Source organism: Hyperoodon ampullatus (assembly GCF_949752795.1).
Source record: "Hyperoodon ampullatus genome assembly, chromosome: X".
Taxonomy (NCBI): domain Eukaryota; kingdom Metazoa; phylum Chordata; class Mammalia; order Artiodactyla; family Ziphiidae; genus Hyperoodon; species Hyperoodon ampullatus.
This window is the reverse complement of record NC_136913.1, coordinates 73,777,853-73,800,114: the sequence shown is the minus strand read 5'-3', so window position 1 is coordinate 73,800,114 and position 22,262 is coordinate 73,777,853. Positions and strand designations below refer to the sequence as shown.

The 22,262-nt window shown below is 38.1% G+C and overlaps 1 protein-coding gene across 1 annotated transcript in view; it reads right to left on the bottom strand.

Annotated features, from left to right (window-relative positions):
- DACH2 (dachshund family transcription factor 2) overlaps positions 1 to 22,262 on the bottom strand; it is a gene marked incomplete at both ends in the record, with an annotated part of 663,098 nt that overhangs the window by 179,134 nt on the left and 461,702 nt on the right. Inside the window, one exon of the mRNA XM_079727906.1 lies at positions 138 to 310. Coding sequence (XP_079584032.1) covers positions 138 to 310 — 173 coding nt within the window. The remainder of the gene's footprint in view (positions 1 to 137; positions 311 to 22,262) is intronic.

Here is a 22,262-nt window from a genome sequence, read left to right as displayed (position 1 = left end):
ACTCATCAATACTTTATGCTAAGCAACTGAGTCAATGAGCTGTGTGTTTATACTGAAGATCTAGTGGTATTGCTATTATTTTATCAAAATTTACATGTAATTAACACCTTTGTCCTCTTCTGAATCGTGATTCTTACCTTTATAACTGAGGCCCCAGCTCTGGAGAGTGGACTGTGAATCTGGGCTGCAGCAGCCATGTTGGCAATAGTACTGAGATGGTTCATCTGATTCATTGCCATGGCAACTGATGCAGGAGGTAAGCTGACTGGAAGTAGGGGATGAGGCATCATCATAAATGGCAGATCAAGTCCTAAAAGAGACAGCACATGTTAAATTATTACATTAGTTACATTGTTTGGACAAAGGGAAATCACATCAAAATTGATCCTATAAAATAGTAAAAAAAATCTATATTTCACTCTTGTTGAATTTTTTAAAATGAATTTTTAATGTATCCTAGTATGTCTTTGAGAAATTACTAGTACTTATGGGATTTAACATTTTTTTATAATTTAAAAATGTTCCTTGGCTTCCCTGGTGGCACAGTGGTTGAGAGTCCGCCTGCCGATGCAGGGGACACGAGTTCGTGCCCCGGTCCGGGAGGATCCCACATGCCATGGAGCGGCTGGGCCCGTGAGCCATGGCCACTGAGCCTGCATGTCCGGAGCCTGTGCTCCATGATGGGAGAGGCCACGGCAGTGAGAGGACCATGTACTGCAAAAAAAAAAAAAGAAAAAAGAAAAAAAAAAAGTTCCTATATCCACAGACTTTTATTTAACAATATTCCTTGTTCATGCTCTCACTCCCAAAATAGTTACAAGGTTCAAACGTTTTTACTTATAAAAACAAACAGGAGCCGGAGGAAGATGGCGGAAGAGTAAGACGCGGAGATCACCTTCCTCCCCACAGATACATCAGAAATTCATCTACACGTGGAACAACTCCAACAGAACACCTACTGAACGCTGACAGAAGACCTCAGACCCCCCAAAAGGCAAGAAACTCCCCACATACCTGGCCGGGTGGATGAAAGGCTCTTGGTGCTGCAGCCAGGAGTTAGTGCTGTGCCTCTGAAGTGGGAGAGCCAACTTCAGGACACGGGTCCACAAGAGACCTCCCAGCTCCACATAATATCAAGCAGCGAAAATCTCCCAGGGATCTCCATCTCAACACCAGCACCCAGCTTCAGTCAACGACCAGCAAGCTACAGTGCTGGTCACCCTATGCCAAGCAACTAGCAAGGCAGGAACACAACCCCACCCATTAGCAGAGAGGATACCTAAAAACATAATAAGGCCACAGGCACCCCAAAACACACCACCAGACGTGGACCTGTCCACCAGAAAGACAAGATCGAGCTTCAACCACCAGAACACAGGCATTAGTCCCCCCCACCAGGAAGCCTACACAACCTACTGAAACAACCTTAGCCACGGGGGACAGACACCAAAAACAACGGGAACTACGAATCTGCAGCCTGCAAAAAGGAGACCCCAAACACAGTAACATAAGCAAAATGAGAAAGCAGAAAAACACACAGCAGGTGAAGGAGCAAGATAAAAACCTGCCAGACCTAACAAATGAAGAGGTAATAGGCAGTCTACCTGAAAAAGAATTCAGAATAATGATAGTAAAGCTGATCCAAGATTCTATTTCCCAGATCCAAAATCTTGGAAATAGAATAGACAATATGCAAGAAACAGTTAACAAGGACCTAGAAGAACTAAAGATGAATCAAGCATCGATTAAAAACACAATAAATGAAATGAAAAATACTCTAGATGGGATCAATAGCAGAATAACTGAGGCAGAAGAACGGATAAGTGAGGTGGAAGATAAAATAGTGGAAATAACTGATGCAGAGCAAAATAAAGAAAAAAGAATGAAAAGAACAGAGGACAGTCTCAGAGACCTCTGGGACAACATTAAACGCACCAACATTCGAATTATAGGGGTTCCAGAAGAAGAAGAGAAAAAGAAAGGGACTGAGAAAATATTTGAAGAGATTATAGTTGAAAACTTCCCTAATATGGGAAAGGAAATAGTTAATCAAGTCCAGGAGGCACAGAGAGTCCCATACAGAATAAATCCAAGAAGAAATACGCCAAGACACATATTAATCAAACTGTCAAAAATTAAACACAAAGAAATAATATTAAAAGCAGCAAGGGAAAAACAACAAATAACACACAAGGGAATCCCCATCAGGTTAACAGCTGATCTCTCAGCAGAAACTCTACAAGCCAGAAGGGAGTGGCAGGACATAATTAAAGTGATGAAGGAGAGAAACCTGCAACCAAGATTATTCTACCCAGCAAGGATCTCATTCAGATTTGATGGAGAAATTAAAACCTTTACAGACAAGCAAAAGCTGAGAGAGTTCAGCACCACCAAACCAGCTTTACAACAAATGCTAAAGGAACTTCTCTAGGCAAGAAACACAACAGAAGGACTATACCTACAATAACGAACCCAAAGCCATTAAGGAAATGGGAATAGGAACATACATATCAATAATTACCTTAAATGTAAATGGACTAAATGCTCCCACCAAAAGACACAGAGTGGCTGAATGGATACAAAAACAAGACCCATATATATGCTGTCTACAAGAGACCCACTTCAGACCTAGAGACACATACAGATTGAAAGTAAGGGGATGGAAAAAGATATTCCATGCAAATGGAAATCAACAGAAAGCTGGAGTAGCAATTCTTATATCAGACAAAATAGACTTTAAAATAAAGACTATTAGAAGAGACAAAGAAGGACACTACATAACGATAAAGGGATCGATCCAAGAAGAAGATATAACAATTGTAAATATTTATGCACCCAACATAGGAGCACCACAATACATAAGGCAAATACTAACAGCCATAAAAGGGGAAATCGACAGTAACACAATCATAGTAGGGGACTTTAACACCCCACTTTCACCAATGGACAGATCATCCAAAATGAAAATAAATAAGGAAACACAAGCTTTAAATGATACATTAAACAAGATGGACTTAATTGATATTTATAGGACATTCCACCCAAAAACAACAGAATACACATTTTTCTCAAGTGCTCATGGAACATTCTCCAGGATAGATCATATCTTGGGTCACAAATCAAGCCTTGGTAAATTTAAGAAAATTGAAATTGTATCAAGTATCTTTTCCGACCACAATGCTATGAGACTAGACATCAATTACAGGAAAAGATCTGTAAAAAATACAAACACATGGAGGCTAAACAATACACTACTCAATAACGAAGTGATCACTGCAGAAATCAAAGAGGAAATTAAGAAATACTTAGAAACAAATGACAATGGAGACACGACGACCCAAAACCTATGGGACGCAGCAAAAGCAGTTCTAAGGGGGAAGTTTATAGCAATACAATCCCACCTTAAGAAACAGGAAACAACTCGAGTAAACAACCTGACCCTGCACCTAAAGCAATTAGAGAAAGAAGATCAAAAAACCCCCAAAGTTAGCAGAAGGAAAGAAATCATAAAGATCAGATCAGAAATAAATGAAAAAGAAACGAAGGAAACAATAGCAAAGATCAACCAAACTAAAAGCTGGTTCTTTGAGACGATAAACAAAATTGACAAACCATTAGCCAGACTCATCAAGAAAAGAAGGGAGAAGACTCAAATCAGTAGAATTAGAAATTAAAAAGGAGAAGTAACAACGGACACTGCAGAAATACAAAAGATCATGAGAGATTACTACAAGCAACTCTATGCCAATAAAATGGACAACCTGGAAGAAATGGACAAATTCTTAGAAATGCACAACCTACCAAGACTGACTCAGGAAGAAATAGAAAATATGAATAGACCAATCACAAGCACTGAAATTGAAACTGTGATTAAAAATCTTCCATCAAACAAAAGCCCAGGACCAGATGGCTTCACAGGCGAATTCTATCAAACATTTAGAGAAGAGCTAACACCCATCCTTCTCAAACTCTTCCAAACAATATCAGAGGAAGGAACACTCCCAAACTCATTCTACGAGGCCACCATCACCTTGATACCAAAACCAGGCAAGGATGTCACAAAGAAAGAAAACTACAGGCCAATATCACTGATGAACATAGATGCAAAAATCCTCAACAAAATACTAGCAAACAGAATCCAACAGCACATTAAAAGGATCATACACCATGATCAAGTGGGGTTTATTCCAGGAATGCAAGGATTCTTCAATATACGCAAATCAATCAATGTGATACACCATATTAACAAAGTGAAGGAGAAAAACCATATGATCATATCAATAGATGCAGAGAAAGCTTTCGACAAAATTCAACACCCATTTATGATAAAAACCCTGCAGAAAGTAGGCATAGAGGGAACTTTCCTCAACATAATAAAGGCCATATATGACAAACCCACAGCCAACATTGTCCTCAATGGTGAAAAACTGAAACCATTTCCACTAAGATCAAGAACAAGACAAGGCTGCCCACTCTCACCACTCTTATTCAACATAGTTTTGGAAGTTTTAGCCACAGCAATCAGAGAAGAAAAGGAAATAAAAGGAATCCAAATTGGAAAAGAAGAAGTAAAGCTGTCACTGTTTGCAGATGACATGATACTATACATGGAGAATCCTAAAGATGCTACCAGAAAACTACTAGAGCTAATCAATGAATTTGGTAAAGTGGCAGGATACAAAATTAATGCACAGAAATCTCTGGCATTCCTGTACACTAATGATGAAAAATCTGAAAATGAAATCAAGAAAACACTCCCATTTACCATTGCAACAAAAAGAATAAAATATCTAGGAATAAACCTACCTAAGGAGACAAAAGACCTGTATGCAGAAAATTATAAGACACTGAGGAAAGAAATTAAAGATGATACAAATAGATGGAGAGATATACCATGCTCCTGGATTGGAAGAATCAATACTGTGAAAATGACTCTACTACCCAAAGCAATCTACAGATTCAATGCAATCCCTATCAAACTACCACTGGCATTTTTCACAGAAGTAGAACAAAAAATTTCAAAATTTGTTTGGAAAAACAAAAGACCCCGAATAGCCAAAGCAATCTTGAGAACGAAAAACGGAGCTGGAGGAATCAGGCTCCCTGACTTTAGACTATACTACAAAGCTACAGTAATTAAGACAGTGTGGTACTGGCATAAAAACAGAAAGATAGATCAGTGGATCAGGATAGAAAGCCCAGAGATAAACCCACGCACATATGGCCAACTTATCTTTGATAAAGGAGGCAGGAATGTACAGTGGAGAAAGCACAGCCTCTTCAATAAGTGGTGCTGGGAAAACTGGACAGGGACATGTAAAAGTATGAGATTAGATCATTCCCTAACGCCATACACAAAAATAAGCTCAAAATGGATTAAAGACCTAAATGTAAGGCCAGAAACTATCAAACTCTTAGAGGAAAACATAGGTAGAACACTCTATGACATAAATCACAGCAAGATCCTTTTGGACCCACCTCCTAGAGAAATGGAAATAAAAACAAAGATAAACAAATGGGACCTAATGAAACTTCAAAGCTTTTGCACAGCAAAGGAAACCATAAACAAGACCAAAAGACAACCCTCAGAATGGGAGAAAATATTTGCAAATGAAGCAACTGACAAAGGATTAATCTCCAAAATTTATAAACAGCTCATGCAGCTCAATAGCAAAAAATCAAACAACCCAATCCAAAAATGGGCAGAAGACTTAAATAGGCATTTCTCCAAAGAAGATATACAGACTGCCAACAAACACATGAAAGAATGCTCAACATCATTAATCATTAGAGAAATGCAAATCAAAACTACAATGAGATATCATCTCACACCAGTCAGAATTGCCATCATCAAGAAATCTAGAAACAATAAATGCTGGAGAGGGTGTGGAGAAAAGGGAACACTCTTGCACTGCTGGTGGGAATGTGAATTGGTACAGCCACTATGGAGAACAGTATGGAGGTTCGTTAAAAAACTAAAAATAGAACTACCATATGACCCAGCAATCCCACTACTAGGCATATACCCTGAGAAAACCATAATTCAAAAAGAGACATGTACCAAAATGTTCATTGCAGCTCTATTCACAATAGCCCGGAGCTGGAAACAACCTAAGTGTCCATCATCGGATGAATGGATAAAGAAGATGTGGCACATATATACAATGGAATATTACTCAGCCATAAAAAGAAACGAAACTGAGCTATTTGTAATGAGTTGGATAGACCTAGAGTCTGTCATACAGAGTGAAGTAAGTCAGAAAGAGAAAGACAAATACCGTATGCTAACACATATATATGGAATTTTTAAAAAAAAAAAGTCATGAAGAACCTAGGGGTAAAACGGGAATAAAGACACAGACCTACTTGAGAATGGACTTGAGGATATGGGGAAGGGGAAGGGTAAGCTGTGACAAAGGGAAAGAGAGGCATGGACATATATACACTACCAAACGTAAGGTAGATAGATAGTGGGAAGCAGCCGCAGAGCACAGGGAGATCAGCTCGGTGCTTTGTGACCGCCTGGAAGGGTGGGATGGGGAGGGTGGGAGGGAGGGAGATGCATGAGGGAGGGGATGTGGGAACAGATGTATATGTATGACTGATTCACTTTGTTATAAAGCAGAAACTAATAAAAAAAAAAAACAGAAATCTTTGAGCTGAACATCACTTTCTTTAACAAAAAGAAGTAACTTTCTTTTTAAACATTATAATGTACTGATGTGTAGATAGTTCCTAGCTTAACTCTTTCTTTAGCAGACAATAGTGGCGCTGGTATGATAAGATATAGATTCTCTAGGCTTCAGAATTATTGAAGAAAATAAGACTGGGAATATGTCCTACTCTTTTAGTTATAAATCTCTAAAATGAATGTGTATAGCTCTAATTTGGAGACTTTGCCTGTAAAGAATAACTCCCTTATCAAAATATCAGCTTGTTTTCCAGTTTAATAACAAATACCAATATCTTTGAGTAGTGTCAAGAATTCCATTTGTTTTCTTATGAAATGTGAAATATTTCTCACATATTTTGAATTTCTTAATATCTTTCAGGTACTATCCACATTACACTTGTGGTAGCCACAGATATGTCATCACGAAAATGGTAACAAATTAAAATAGTTGTCTACTTTCCCCTTATAAGGTTGGGATTTGTGAAGAAATACCTTTGAACAGAGGATAAGGAAAGTTAGCCTAACTTTACGGATGTTAACATGACTACAATAAGTAAATCATAGCACTTTATAATGTATTTTAACTATTGTCTTGATAGTAATCTTGCCTTCTTTTGGACATGAGCCCAGAAACTAGCAATCTTTAAAAGATGTTCTAAAACATGCTTGCCTAAAATTTTCCTAAATTATTACAGACTATTAACATTCTACTATGGGCAATGTTTGTGTTCGTCTTGCACACAATTATCAACTGTTAATAACATCCCTTTTTCCTCTTTGCCATCCCCTAATTTTTTCTTGCTTCCCATATCACAACAGCAAGTGTACAACAATGAATCTATAGGAAATATATTCACAGGCCCCTTAAATATCATTCCTCAAAACAACAGTAACAGTAATTCAAACACTTTACACACATATTTTTAGGACAAAAAGGAGGCTAGAAGGAAGAAACATTGTGAATTGATTTGAAGTCCATCTTCTGGGTTCAACAATAATGGTTGAATCAAAGTCATTAACAAAACAATTTCAAAAGCAGCACAATAAAACAAACTTCCAGATATGACAGGTCTCATACATTAAAGTGGTTATCTCTATTAAAGAAACTCGTAAATAAAGAATACAACTATCACCAATATTTCTGATAAAGATAGCCACAAAATGCACTGTTATCAGAATTACACAAAGATAATAAAAAAGCTAGAAACAAGTTTTGCATGGAACCCCAGAAGGGAAACATATTCTATACTTCCTATGACTCCAAATCCCCAAAGAATATGGATAACGTATTTTAAACTTTTCCCTATCACTTCACTTATGGCTCAGTCTCTGAATCCTTTTTAGGAGCAGTCTATCAAATCATACTTTTCAGTTGTGAAACCTTTTTTCCTGTGATAATTAATTTAAAACCTGAACACAATGTAAACACTGAATTCAAAATGGATTTCTGCACCCCGTTTTAAATTGGTTTATTTTCAGTCAAGCTTTCAAAATTACTTAGATATATATGCATTTTATACGTTAACCATCATACAGCTTTGCTATAATGATAGGATATTCCATAACATAAATTAATCACTATTTATCTTCCCCTAACAACCTTCATTTTATGCTCCATATAATACCAACCATCAATAACATACATAGATTTCTATATAAGGTTGTCATTTACCACAAACCCAAGATAATTATAGACTTCCAATTCTTCTTTATGTACTCAGTATTTTAATAGAAAATTGATCAAACCGTAGATGAAAAGTAGCCATCAGTGCTTCCATTTACCTCTCAAATGCTTAAATAAACTTTTGTTCAATTTACATTTCCCTTAGCAGTATAATAATCTTTCCTCATTCTCCAAAGTTTTCCAGCATCATCCAGATAACATCTGGCGGTATCAAGTCATATGCCTACGTAAAGTCCAATTGGCATGCAAACTAAATGCAACTACAAACAGAATTTAACAGCCCATTGACAGTTTTAAAATACAATTCACCAAGCATTTCAAATAACCATGAAGTGCTTAAAAGTCACAATGTCATATCATGACCTACAATAACTAACCAAGAGTTGACTATAGTACCCTGGAATTTAAGCTAATATTTATATTACAGGCAAGTTTAACAGTGACCCCAGTTGACCTGCACATGTAAAGCATATGCAAATACTGAATTATGTAAGTCAACCTTTTCCCAAAGCTGGAAACATTAAGAGTCATCAATAGTATACAACATTCCAGCAATCTGGCTCATTTAGTCACATGTCAGACATGTACAGCAACTTTTAATAGAATGGTAATGAAGACAAACTCTTTTTAAAAATCACCGAAATGGATTTTTTCTTTCCTGTCAACCACAAGGGCATCAGGAAGAGGACTATAAGCACTCTTTCTTTTTTTTTTTTAGTTTATTTATTTATTTATTTATTTATTTATTTATTTATTTTTTATCACAAATTTAATCAGTTATATGTATACATATGTTCCCATATCCCCTCCCTTTTGCGTCTCCCTCCCACCCTCCCTATCCCACCCCTCCAGGCGGTCACAAAGCACCGAGCTGATCTCCCTGTGCTATGCGGCTGCTTCCCACTAGCTATCTACCTTACGTTTGGTAGTGTATATATGTCCATGCCGCTCTTTCACTTTGTCACAGCTTACCCTTCCCCCTCCCCATATCCTCAAGTCCATTCTCTAGTAGGTCTGTGTCTTTATTCCTGTCTTACCCCTATGTTCTTCATGACCTTTTTTTTTTCTTAAATTCCATATATATGTGTCAGCATACAGTATTTGTCTTTCTCTTTCTGACTTACTTCACTCTGTATGACAGACTCTAGGTCCATCCACCTCATTACAAATAGTTCAATTTCATTTCTTTTTATGGCTGAGTAATATTCCATTGTATGTATGTGCCACATCTTCTTTACCCATTCATCCGATGATGGACACTTAGGTTGTTTCCATCTCCGGGCTATTGTAAATAGGGCTGCTATGAACATTTTGGTACATGTCTCTTTTTGAATTATGGTTTTCTCAGGGTATATGCCCAGTAGTGGGATTGCAGGGTCATATGGTAGTTCTATTTGTAGTTTTTTAAGGAACCTCCATACCGTTCTCCATAGTGGCTGTACCAATTCACATTCCCACCAGCAGTGCAAGAGTGTTCCCTTTTTTCCACACCCTCTCCAGCATTTATTGTTTCTAGATTTTTTGATGATGGCCATTCTGACTGGTGTGAGATGATATCTCATTGTAGTTTTGATTTGCATTTCTCTAATTAGTAAAGATGTTGAGCATCCTTTCATGTGTTTGTTGGCAGTCTGTATATCTTCTGTGGAGAAATGTCTATTTAGGTCTTCTGCCCATTTTTGGATTGGGTTGTTTGTTTTTTTGTTATTGAGCTGCATGAGCTGCTTATAAATTTTGGAGATTAATCCTTTGTCAGTTGCTTCATTTGCAAATATTTTCTCCCATTCTGAGGGTTGTCTTTTGGTCTTGTTTATGGTTTCCTTTGCTGTGCAAAAGCTTTTAAGTTTCATTAGGTCCCATGTGTTTATTTTTGTCTTTATTTCCATTTCTCTAGGAGGTGGGTCAAAAAGGATCTTGCTGTGATTTATGTCATAGAGTGTTCTGCCTATGTTGTCCTCTAAGAGTTTGATAGTGTCTGGCCTTACATTTAGGTCTTTAATCCATTTTGAGCTTATTTTTGTGTATGGTGTTAGGGAGTGATCGAATCTCATACTTTTACATGTCCCTGTCCAGTTTTCCCAACACCACTTATTGAAGAGACTGTCCTTTCTCCACTGTACATTCCTGCCTCCTTTATCAAAGATAAGGTGACCATATGTCCGTGGGTTTATCTCTGGGCTTTCTATCCTGTTCCATTGATCTATCTTTCTGTTTCTGTGCCAGTACCATACTGTCTTGATTACTGCAGCTTTGTAGTATAGTCTGAAGTCAGGGAGCCTGATTCCTCCAGCTCCATTTTTCGTTCTCAAGATTGCTTTGGCTATTCGGGGTCTTTTGTGTTTCCATACAAATTGTGAAATTTTTTGTTCTAGTTCTGTGAAAAATGCCAGTGGTATTTTGATAGGGATTGCATTGAATCTGTAGATTGCTTTGGGTAGTAGAGTCATTTTCACAATGTTGATTCTTCCAATCCAAGAACATGGTACATCTCTCCATCTATTTGTATCATCTTTAATTTCTTTCATCAGTGTCTTATAATTTTCTGCATACAGGTCTTTTGTCTCCTTAGGTAGGTTTATTCCTAGATATTTTATTCTTTTTGTTGCAATGGTAAATGGGAGTGTTTCCTTGATTTCACTTTCAGATTTTTCATCATTAGTATATAGGAATGCCAGAGATTTCTGTGCATTAATTTTGTATCCTGCAACTTTACCAAATTCATTGATTAGCTCTAGTAGTTTTCTGGTAGCATCTTTAGGATTCTCTATGTATAGTATCATGTCATCTGCAAACAGTGACAGCTTTACTTCTTCTTTTCCAATTTGGATTCCTTTTATTTGCTTTTCTTCTCTGATTGCTGTGGCTAAAACTTCCAAAACTATGTTGAATAAGAGTGGTGAGAGTGGGCAACCTTGTCTTGTTCCTGATCTTAGTGGAAATGGTTTCAGTTTTTCACCATTGAGGACGATGCTGGCTGTGGGTTTGTCATATATGGCCTTTATTATGTTGAGGAAAGTTCCCTCTATGCCTACTTTCTGCAGGGTTTTTATCATGAATGGGTGTTGAATTTTGTCGAAAGCTTTCTCTGCATCTATTGAGATGATCATATGGTTTTTCTCCTTCAATTTGTTAATATGGTGTATCACGTTGATTGATTTGCGTATATTGAAGAATCCTTGCATTCCTGGGATAAACCCCACTTGATCATGGTGTATGATCCTTTTAATGTGCTGTTGGATTCTGTTTGCTAGTATTTTGTTGAGGATTTTTGCATCTATGTTCATCAGTGATATTGCCCTGTAGTTTTCTTTCTTTGTGACATCCTTGTCTGGTTTTGGTATCAAGGTGATGGTGGCCTCGTAGAATGAGTTTGGGAGTGTTCCTCCCTCTGCTATATTTTGGAAGAGTTTGAGAAGGATAGGCGTTAGCTCTTCTCTAAATGCTTGATAGAATTCGCCTGTGAAGCCATCTGGTCCTGGGCTTTTGTTTGTTGGAAGATTTTTTATCACAGTTTCAATTTCAGTGCTTGTGATTGGTCTGTTCATATGTTCTATTTCTTCCTGATTCAGTCTTGGCAGGTTGTGCATTTCTAAGAATTTGTCCATTTCTTCCAGGTTGTCCATTTTATTGGCATAGAGTTGCTTATAGTAATCTCTCACGATCTTTTGTATTTCTGCAGTGTCAGTTGTTACTTCTCCTTTTTCATTTCTAATTCTATTGATTTGAGTCTTCTCCCTTTTTTTCTTGATGAGTCTGGCTAATGGTTTATCAATTTTGTTTATCTTCTCAAAGAACCAGCTTTTAGTTTTATTGATCTTTGCTATTGTTTCCTTCATTTCTTTTTCATTTATTTCTGATCTGATTTTTATGATTTCTTTCCTTCTGCTAACTTTGGGATGTTTTTGTTCTTCTTTCTCTAATTGCTTTAGGTGCAAGGTTAGGTTGTTTAGTCGAGATATTTCCTGTTTCTTAAGGTGGGATTGTATTGCTATAAACTTCCCTCTTAGAACTGCTTTTGCTGCATCCCATAGGTTTTGGGTCGTCGTGTCTCCACTGTCATTTGTTTCTAGGTATTTTTTTATTTCCTCTTTGATTTCTTCAGTGATCACTTCGTTATTAAGTAATGTATTGTTTAGCCTCCATGTGTTTGTATTTTTTATAGCTCTTTTCCTGTAATTGATATCTAGTCTCATAGCATTGTGGTCGGAAAAGATACTTGATACAATTTCAATTTTCTTAAATTTACCAAGGCTTGATTTGTGACCCAAGATATGATCTATCCTGGAGAATGTTCCATGAGCACTTGAGAAAAATGTGTATTCTGTTGTTTTTGGATGGAATGTCCTATAAATATCAATTAAGTCCATCTTGTTTAATGTATCATTTAAAGCTTGTGTTTCCTTATTTATTTTCATTTTGGATGATCTGTCCATTGGTGAAAGTGGGGTGTTAAAGTCCCCTACTATGATTGTGTTACTGTCGATTTCTCCTTTTATGGCTGTTAGTGTTTGCCTTATGTATTGAGGTGCTCCTATGTTGGGTGCATAAATATTTACAATTGTTATATCTTCTTCTTGGATCGATCCCTTGATCATTATGTAGTGTCCTTCTTTGTCTCTTCTAGTAGTCTTTATTTTAAAGTCTATTTTGTCTGATATGAGAATTGCTACTCCAGCTTTCTTTTGGTTTCCATTTGCATGGAATATCTTTTTCCATCCCCTTACTTTCAGTCTGTATGTGTCTCTAGGTCTGAAGTGGGTCTCTTGTAGACAGCATATATATGGGTCTTGTTTTTGTATCCATTCAGCCAATCTGTGTCTTTTGGTGGGAGCGTTTAGTCCATTTACATTTAAGGTAATTATCGATATGTATGTTCCTATTCCCATTTTCTTAATTGTTTTGGGTTCGTTATTGTAGGTCTTTTCCTTCTGTTGTGTTTCTTGCCTAGAGAAGTTCCTTTAGCATTTGTTGTAAAGCTGGTTTGGTGGTGCTGAACTCTCTCAGCTTTTGCTTGTCTGTAAACGTTTTAATTTCTCCATCAAATCTGAATGAGATCCTTGCTGGGTAGAGTAATCTTGGTTGCAGGTTTCTCTCCTTCATCACTTTAATTATGTCCTGCCACTCCCTTCTGGCTTGTAGAGTTTCTGCTGAGAGATCAGCTGTTATCCTGATGGGGATTCCCTTGTGTGTTATTTGTTGTTTTTGCCTTGCTGCTTTTAATATGATTTCTTTGTGTTTAATTTTTGACAGTTTGATTAATATGTGTCTTGGCGTATTTCTCCTTGGATTTATTCTGTATGGGACTCTCTGTGCTTCTTGGACTTGATTAACTATTTCCTTTCCCATATTAGGGAAGTTTTCAACTATAATCTCTTCAAATATTTTCTCAGTCCCTTTCTTTTTCTCTTCTTCTTCTGGAACCCCTATAATTCGAATGTTGGTGCGTTTAATGTTGTCCCAGAGGTCTCTGATATTGTCCTCTGTTCTTTTCATTCTTTTCTCTTTATTTTGCTCTGCATTAGTTATTTCCACTATTTTATCTTCCACCTCACTTATCCGTTCTTCTGCCTCAGTTATTCTGCTATTGATCCCATCTAGAGTATTTTTCATTTCATTTATTGTGTTTTTAATCGATGCTTGATTCATCTTTAGTTCTACTAGGTCCTTGTTAACTGTTTCTTGCATTTTGTCTATTCTATTTCCAAGATTTTGGATCATCTTTACTATCATTATTCTGAATTCTTTTTCAGATAGACTGCCTATTACCTCTTCATTTGTTAGGTCTGGTGGGTTTTTATCTTGCTCCTTCTCCTGCTGTGTGTTTTTCTGTCTTCTCATTTTGCTTATGTTACTGTGTTTGGGGTCTCCTTTTTGCCGGCTGCAGGTTCGTAGTTCCTGTTGTTTTTGGTGTCTGTCCCCAGTGGCTAAGGTTGGTTTAGTGGGTTGTGTAGGTTTCCTGGTCGAGGGGACTAGTGCCTGTGTTCTGGTGGATGAGGCTGGATCTTGTCTTTCTGGTGGGCAGGTCCACGTCTGGTGGTGTGTTTTGGGGTGTCTGCAGACTTTTTATGATTTTAGGCCACCTCTCTGCTAATGGGTGGCGTTGTGTTCCTGTCTTGCTAGTTGTTTGGCATAGGGTGTCCAGCACTGTAGCTTGCTGGTCGTTGAGTGAAGCTGGGTGCTGGTGTTGAGATGGAGATCTCTGGAAGATTTTCGCCGTTTGATATTATGTGGAGCTGGGAGGTCTCTTGTGGACCAGTGTCCTGAAGTTGGCTCTCCCACCTCAGAGGCACAGTACTGACTCCTGGCTCCTCAATTTGGGATGATTTGTTGTCTATTCATGTATTCCACAGATGCAGGGTACATCAAGTTGATTGTGGAGCTTTAATCCGCTGCTTCTGAGGCTGCTGGGAGAGGTTTCCCTTTCTCTTCTTTGTTCTCACAGCTCCCGGGTCTCAGCTTTGGATTTGGCCCCGCCTCTGCGTGTAGGTCGCCGGAGGGCGTCTGTTCTTCGCTCAGACAGGAAAGGGTTAAAGGAGCAGCCTCTTCGGGAACTCTGGCTCACTCAGGCCGGGCGGGAGGGAGGGGCACGGAGTGCGGGGCGAGCCTGCAGCGGCAGAGGTCGGCGTGACGTTGCACCAGCCCGAGGCGCGCCGTGCGTTCTCCCAGGGAAGCCGCCCCTGGATCCCGGGACCCCGGCAGTGGCGGGCTGCTCAGGCTCCCGGAAGGGCGGTGTGGACAGTGACCTGCGCTCGCACACGGGCTTCTTGGCGGCGGCAGCAGCAGCCCCAGCGTCCCACGCCCGTCACTGGGCTCCGCGCTTTCAGTCGCGACTCGCGCCCGTCTGTGGAGCCCCTTTAAGCAGCGCTCTTAATCCCCTCTCCTCGCGCAGCAGGAAACCAAGAGGGAAGAACAAGTCTCTTGCCTCTTCGGCAGCTCCAGAGTTTTCCCGGACTCCCTCCCGGCTAGCTGTGGCACATTAGCCCCCTTCAGGCTGAGTTCTCGCCGCCAGCCCCAGTCCTCTCCCTGCGCTCTGACCGAAGCCCGAGCCTCAGCTTCCAGCGCCGCCCGCCCCGGCGGGCGAGCAGACAAGCCTCTCGGGCTGGTGAGTGCCGCTCGGCACCGATCCTCTGTGCGGGAATCTCTCCGCTTTGCCCTACCCAGGTATGTGGGGAGTTTCTTGCCTTTTGGGAGGTCTGGGGTCTTCTGCCAGCGTTCAGTAGGTGTTCTGTAGGAGTTGTTCCACGTGTAGCTGTATTTCTGGTGTATCCGTGAGGAGGAAGGTGATCTCCGCGTCTTACTCTTCCGCCATCTTACCCGGAAGTCTGTGTATAAGCACTCTTTCTAATGCATCTTGGTATTCTGGCAACTCCTATAACTTTTATGTAAGTGCATGGCACCACCTCCTCCCAGCCATTAAGGTTACAAACTTCAATAATACTCTAATCTTCCCTCTAAAATATCACATTCATTTGGTTACCAAGTCATGTTTTCCTCTGTGATATATTGCATTCTACAGTCAGGCACCAATCCCACCATGCCTAGAAGGTAACCTGTCTTCCTGGTTTTCCTATGCCATTTAATTTGTCTTTCCACTCCAATTTTAAGACTTTAAGTGGCTACTCATGGTCTCTAGAATAAAATATAAGCTCTTTGGTTTCATGTGAAAATATCTTTCTAGCTTTGATATCTTACTATATCCCTCTGTGTATGCTCTACTCTAGCCCCTCTGCACTAGGTGTAGCTCTTTGCAATTTTAACTTACCTTAGCCTTCACTTTTGTTGATGCCTCTCTCTGGAATCTACCACTCTAATGCATTTACTTGGGTATGGTAAAAGTCCTCCTCCTCTTTTTAATCAATGGACTTTAATTTTAGAGCAGTTTTAGGTTTACAGAAAATAAAGTGAGCAGAATTTACAGAGAATTTCCATATACTTCCCCTCCACCAGCAGTTTCCCCTCTAAGTAACATCATGGATTAGTGAGGTACACTTACTACAATGGATGAATCAATATTGATACATTATTATTAACTACTGTCCATAGTGTGCAATAAGGTTCATTCTTTGTGTTGCAAATTTTAAGGATTTTCACAAATGCACAGTATCATGTATCTACCATTACAGTATAATACAGAATAGTTAGTTTATCTGGCCTTAAAAATCCCCTCTGCTCCATCTATTCACTCCTCCTCTTACACTTGGCTTTTAATGTCTCTATAGATTTGCCTTTTCCTGAATGCCATATAAGTGGACTCATACAGTATTTGGTTTTTTCAGACTGGCTTTGTTTCACTTAGAAATATGCACTAGTCTTTTCCAAGCATCACAACTCATTTGTTTTTATTGCTAACTATTCTTCCATGGCATGGATATACCACAGTTTGTTTACTCATTCAGCTATTGAAGGACACTGTGGTTTGCTTCCAACTTTTAGCAATTATGAATAGAGTTTCTATAAACATTGGTATGTAGATACTTGTGTGGACATAAATTTTCAATTCATTTGATAAACAAGGGAGACTCTGTTTAGTTCTGTGAGAAACTGTCAAATGCTTTCCAAAATGGCTGCCCCATATTGCATTCCCACCAGCAATGAATGAGAGCTCCTCTTGCTCCAAATCCATACCAGCAATTAATGTTGATGAAGTTTTGGATTTTAGCCATTCCAATACATGTGCAGGGGTATCTTATTTTGTTTTAATCTGAAACACACTAATGGCATATGATATTGAGTATATTTTCATATGATTATTTGTCATCTGTATGTCTTATTTGATGAGGTGTCTGTTCAGGTCCTTGACCCATTTTTAATTGGACTATTTCTTTTCTTTAATTGAAATATGATTGACTTACAACGTTATATTAGCTTCAGGTGTACACTTGGTTATTTGATACTTTTATAGATTATGCACCATACAAATTTATTATAAAATATTGACCCTATTACCTGTGTTGGTCATTACATCCCTAAGATTTATTTGTTTTATAACTTGTAGTTTGTACCTCTTAATCACTGCCAACATTTTGCCCTTCCGCCCACACGTGCCCCTTGTGGTAACAACTACTTTGTTCTCTGAATCTGTGAGTCTGCATATGTTTTGTAATATTTGTTAATTTGATTTGTTTTTTAAATTCCACATATAAGTGAAAACACACAGTGTTTGTCTTTCTCTGTCTGACATTTCTCAAAGCATAATACCCTCCAGGTCCATCCACGTTGTTGCAAATAGCAAGATTTCATTCTTTATTATTATTGCTGAGTAATATTCCACCTCTTCTTTAACCATTCATCAGTTGTAGACATTTAGGTGGCTTCCATTATCTTGGCTACTATAAATAATGCTGCTAGGTCTAGAGTAAACAACCTGACCCTGCACCTAAAGCAATTAGAAAAAGAAGAACAAAAATCCCCCAATGTTAGCAGAAGGAACGAAATCATAAAGATCAGATCAGAAATAAATGAAAAAGAAATGAAGGAAACGATAGCAAAGATCAATAAAACTAAAAGCTGGTTCTTTGAGAAGATAAACAAAATTGAAAAACCATTAGCCAGACACATCAAGAAAAAAAGGGAGAAGACTCAAATCAATAGAATTAGAAATGAAAAAGGAGAAGTAACAACTGACACTGCAGAAATAAAAAAGATCATGAGAGATTACTACAAGCAACTCTATGCCAATAAAATGGACGAACTGGAAGAAATGGACAAATTCTTAGAAATGCCCAACCTGCCAAGACTGAATCAGGATGAAATGTAAAATATGAATAGACCAATCACAAGCACGGAAATTGAAACTGTGATTAAAAATCTTCCATCAAACAAAAGCCCAGGACCAGATGGCTTCACAGGCGAATTCTATCAAACATTAAGAGAAGAGCTAACATCTATCCTTCTCAAACTCTTCCAAAATATAGCAGAGGGAGGAACACTCGCAAACTCATTCTACGAGGCCACCATCACCTTGATACCAAAACCAGGCAAGGATGTCACAAAGAAAGAAAACTACAGGCCAATATCACTGATGAACATAGATGCAAAAATCCTCAACAAAATACTAGCAAACAGAATCCAACAGCACAGTAAAAGGATCATACACCATGATGAAGTGGGGTTTATTCCAGGAATGCAAGGATTCTTCAATATACGCAAACCAATCAATGTGACACACCATATTAACAAACTGAAGGAGAAAATCCATATGATCATCTTAATAGATGAAGAGAAAGTTTTCGACAAAATTCAGCACCCATTTACGATAAAAACCCTGCAGAAAGTAGGCATAGAGGGAACTTTCCTCAACATAACAAAGGCCATATATGACAAACCCGCAGCCAACATTGTCCTCAATGGTGAAAAACTGAAACCATTTCCACTAAGATCAGGAACAAGACAAGGCTGCCCACTCTCACCACTCTTATTCAACATAGTTTTGGAAGTTTTAGCCACAGCAATCAGAGAAGAAAAGGAAATAAAAGGAATCCAAATTGGAAAAGAAGAAGTAAAGCTGTCACTGTTTGCAGATGACATGACACTATACATAGAGTATCCTAAAGATGCTAACAGAAACCTACTAGAGCTAATCAATGAATTTCACAAAGTAGCAGGATACAAAATTAATGCACAGAAATCTCTGGCATTCCTGTGCACTAATGATGAAAAATCTGAAAGTGAAATCAAGAAAACACTCCCATTTACCATTGCAACAAAAAGAGTAAAATATCTAGGAATAAACCTACCTAAGGAGACAAAAGACCTGTATGCAGAAAATTATAAGACACTGATGAAAGAAATTAAAGATGATACAAATAGATGGACAGATATATCCTGTATTTGGATTGGAAGAATTAATATTGTGAAAATGACTGTACTACCCAAAGCAAGCTACATATTCAATGCAATACCTATCAAACTACCACTGGCATTTTTTACAGAACTAGAACAAAATGTTTCAAAATTTGTTTGGAAAAACAAAAGACCCTGAATAGCCAAAGCAATCTTGAGAATGAAAAACAGAGCTGGAGGAATCAGGCACCTTGTCTTCAGACTATACTACAAAGCTACAGTAATCAAGACAGTGTGGTACTGGCACAAAAACAGAAAGATAGATCAATGGGAGAGGATAGAAAGCCCAGAGATAAACCCACGCACATATGGTCAACTTATCTTTGATAAAGGAGGCAGGAATGTACAGTGGAGAAAGGACAGCCTCTTCAATAAGTGTTGTTGGGAAAACTGGACAGGGACATGTAAAAGTATGAGCTTAGATCTCTCCCTAACACCTTACACAAAAATAAGCTCAAAATGGATTAATGACCTAAATGTAAGGCAGGAAACTATCAAACTCTTAGAGGAAAATATTGGCAGAACAGTCTATGACATAAATCACAGCAAGATCCTTTTGGACCCACCTCCTAGAGAAATGGAAATAAAAACAAAAATAAACAAATGGGACCTAATGAAACTTCAAAGCTTTTGCACAGCAAAGGAAACCATAAAGAAGACCAAAAGACAACCCTCAGAATGGGAGAAAATATTTACAAATGAAGCAACTGACAAATGATTTATCTCCAAAATTTATAAGCAGCTCATGCAGCTCAATAGCAAAAAAACAAACAACCCAATCCAAAAATGGGCAGAAGACTTAAATAGGCATTTCTCCAAAGAAGATATACAGACTGCCAACAAACACATGAAAGAATTCTCAACATCGTTAATCATTAGAGAAATGCAAATCAAAACTACAATGAGATATCATCTCACACCAGTCAGAATGGCCATCATCAAGAAATCTAGAAACAATAAATGCTGGAGAGGGTGTGGAGAAAAGGGAACACTCTTGCACTGCTGGTGGGAATGTGAATTGGTACAGCCTCTATGGAGAACAGTATGGAGGTTCCTTAAAAAACTACAAATAGAACTACCATATGACCCAGCGATCCCACTGCTAGGCATATACCCTGAGAAAACCATAATTCAAAAAGAGACATGTACCAAAATGTTCATTGCAGCTCTATTCACAATAGCCCAGAGATGGAAACAACCTAAGTGTCCATCATCGGATGAATGGGTAAAGAAGATGTGGCACATATATACAATGGAATATTACTCAGCCATTAAAAGAAACAAAATTGATCTGTAATGAGGTGGATAGACCTAGAGTCTGTCATACAGAATGAAGTAAGTCAGAAAGAGAAAGACAAATACCATATGCTAACACATATATATATGGAATTTAAGAAAAAGTAAATGTCATGAAGGACCTAGGGGTAAAACGGGAATAAAGACACAGACCTACTTGAGAATGGACTTGAGGATATGGGGAGGGGGTAGGGAAAGCTGTGACAAAGTGTGAGAGAGGCATGGACATATATACACTACCAAACTTACGGTAGATTGACAGTGGGAAGCAGCTGCATAGCACAGGGAGATCAGCTCGGTGCTTTGTGACCGCCTGGAGTTGTGGAATAGGGAGGGTGGTAGGGAGGGAGACACAAGAGGGAAGAGATATGGGAACAGATGTATATTTATGCCTGATTCACTTTGTTATAAAGCAGAAACTAAAAAAAAAAAAAAATAGCTTCCCTTGAGGACAGATCTTGTTACAAAAATAATAAAAAATAAAACATCATGTACAATTAAAAATAATAATAATGATGATGCTATGAACAGTTAAGTACATATTTTTTCTTACAAATTAGTATTTTTGGTTTCCTCAGATAAATACCCAGGAGTGGAACTACTGGATGGTATGGTAGTTCTATTTTCAATTTTTGAGGAATATCCATATCATTTTACATAGTGGATACACCAATTTACATTCCATCAACAGTGCATGAAGGTTCCTTTTCTCCAAATCCTTGACAATATTTGTTACTTCTTGTCTTTTTGACAGGCATGAGGTGAGATCTCATTTTGGTTTTGATTTACATTTCCCTGATGATTAGTGATGTTGAGTATACTTTTATGTGTCTGTTGGCCACCTGCATGTCTTCTTTGGAAAAATGTCAATTCAGGTCCACTGACCATTTTTTAATCAAGTGATTTTTTGATGTTGAGTTGTATGAGTCCTTTGTATGTTTTGGATATTAATGCCTTATCAGATATATCTTTTATAAATGTCTTCTCCCATTCAGTAGGCAGAATTTTCTTTTATTAATAGTTTCCTTCACTGTGCAAAAGTGTTTTTTTTAGTTTAGTTAGTCACAATTGATTATTTTTGCTTTTGTTTTCCTTGCCTGAGGACACATATCCAAAAATATATTGCTAAGATTGATGTCAAAGAACTTACTGCCTATGTTTTGTTGTAAGAGTTTTATGTTTCAGGTTTTTCTTTTAAGTCTTTAATCTGTTTTGAGTTTATTTTTGTATATTGTGTGAGAAAGTAGTCCAGTTTGCTTCTTTTCCATGTAGCTGTCCAGTTTCCCAACACCATTTACTGAAGAGGCTATCTTTTCCCCATTGTAAACTTTGCTTCCTTTTCCAGAGATTTATTGACCACGTGAGTCTCAGATCATATCTGGGCTCCCTATTCTGTTTCATTGATCTATGTGTCTGTTCTTATGCCAGTGCCATACTGTTTGGATTACTGTAGCTTTGAAGTACAGCTTGGAATCAGGGAGCATGACACCTCCAGCTTTGTTTTTCTTTCTCAAGATTGTTTTGGGGTCTTTTGTTTTTCCATATAAATTTTAGAATTATTTGTTCTAGTTCTGTGAAAAATGCCATGGGTATTTTGATAGAGTCTGCATTGAATCTGTAGATTGCCTTGGGTAGTATGGTCATTTTAACAATATTAATTTTTCCAATCCATGAGCATAGCGTTTCCTTGTATTTGTTTGTGTCATCTTCCATTTCTTTCATCACTGTCTTACAGTTTTCTGAGTACAAATCTTTTAACTTCTTGAT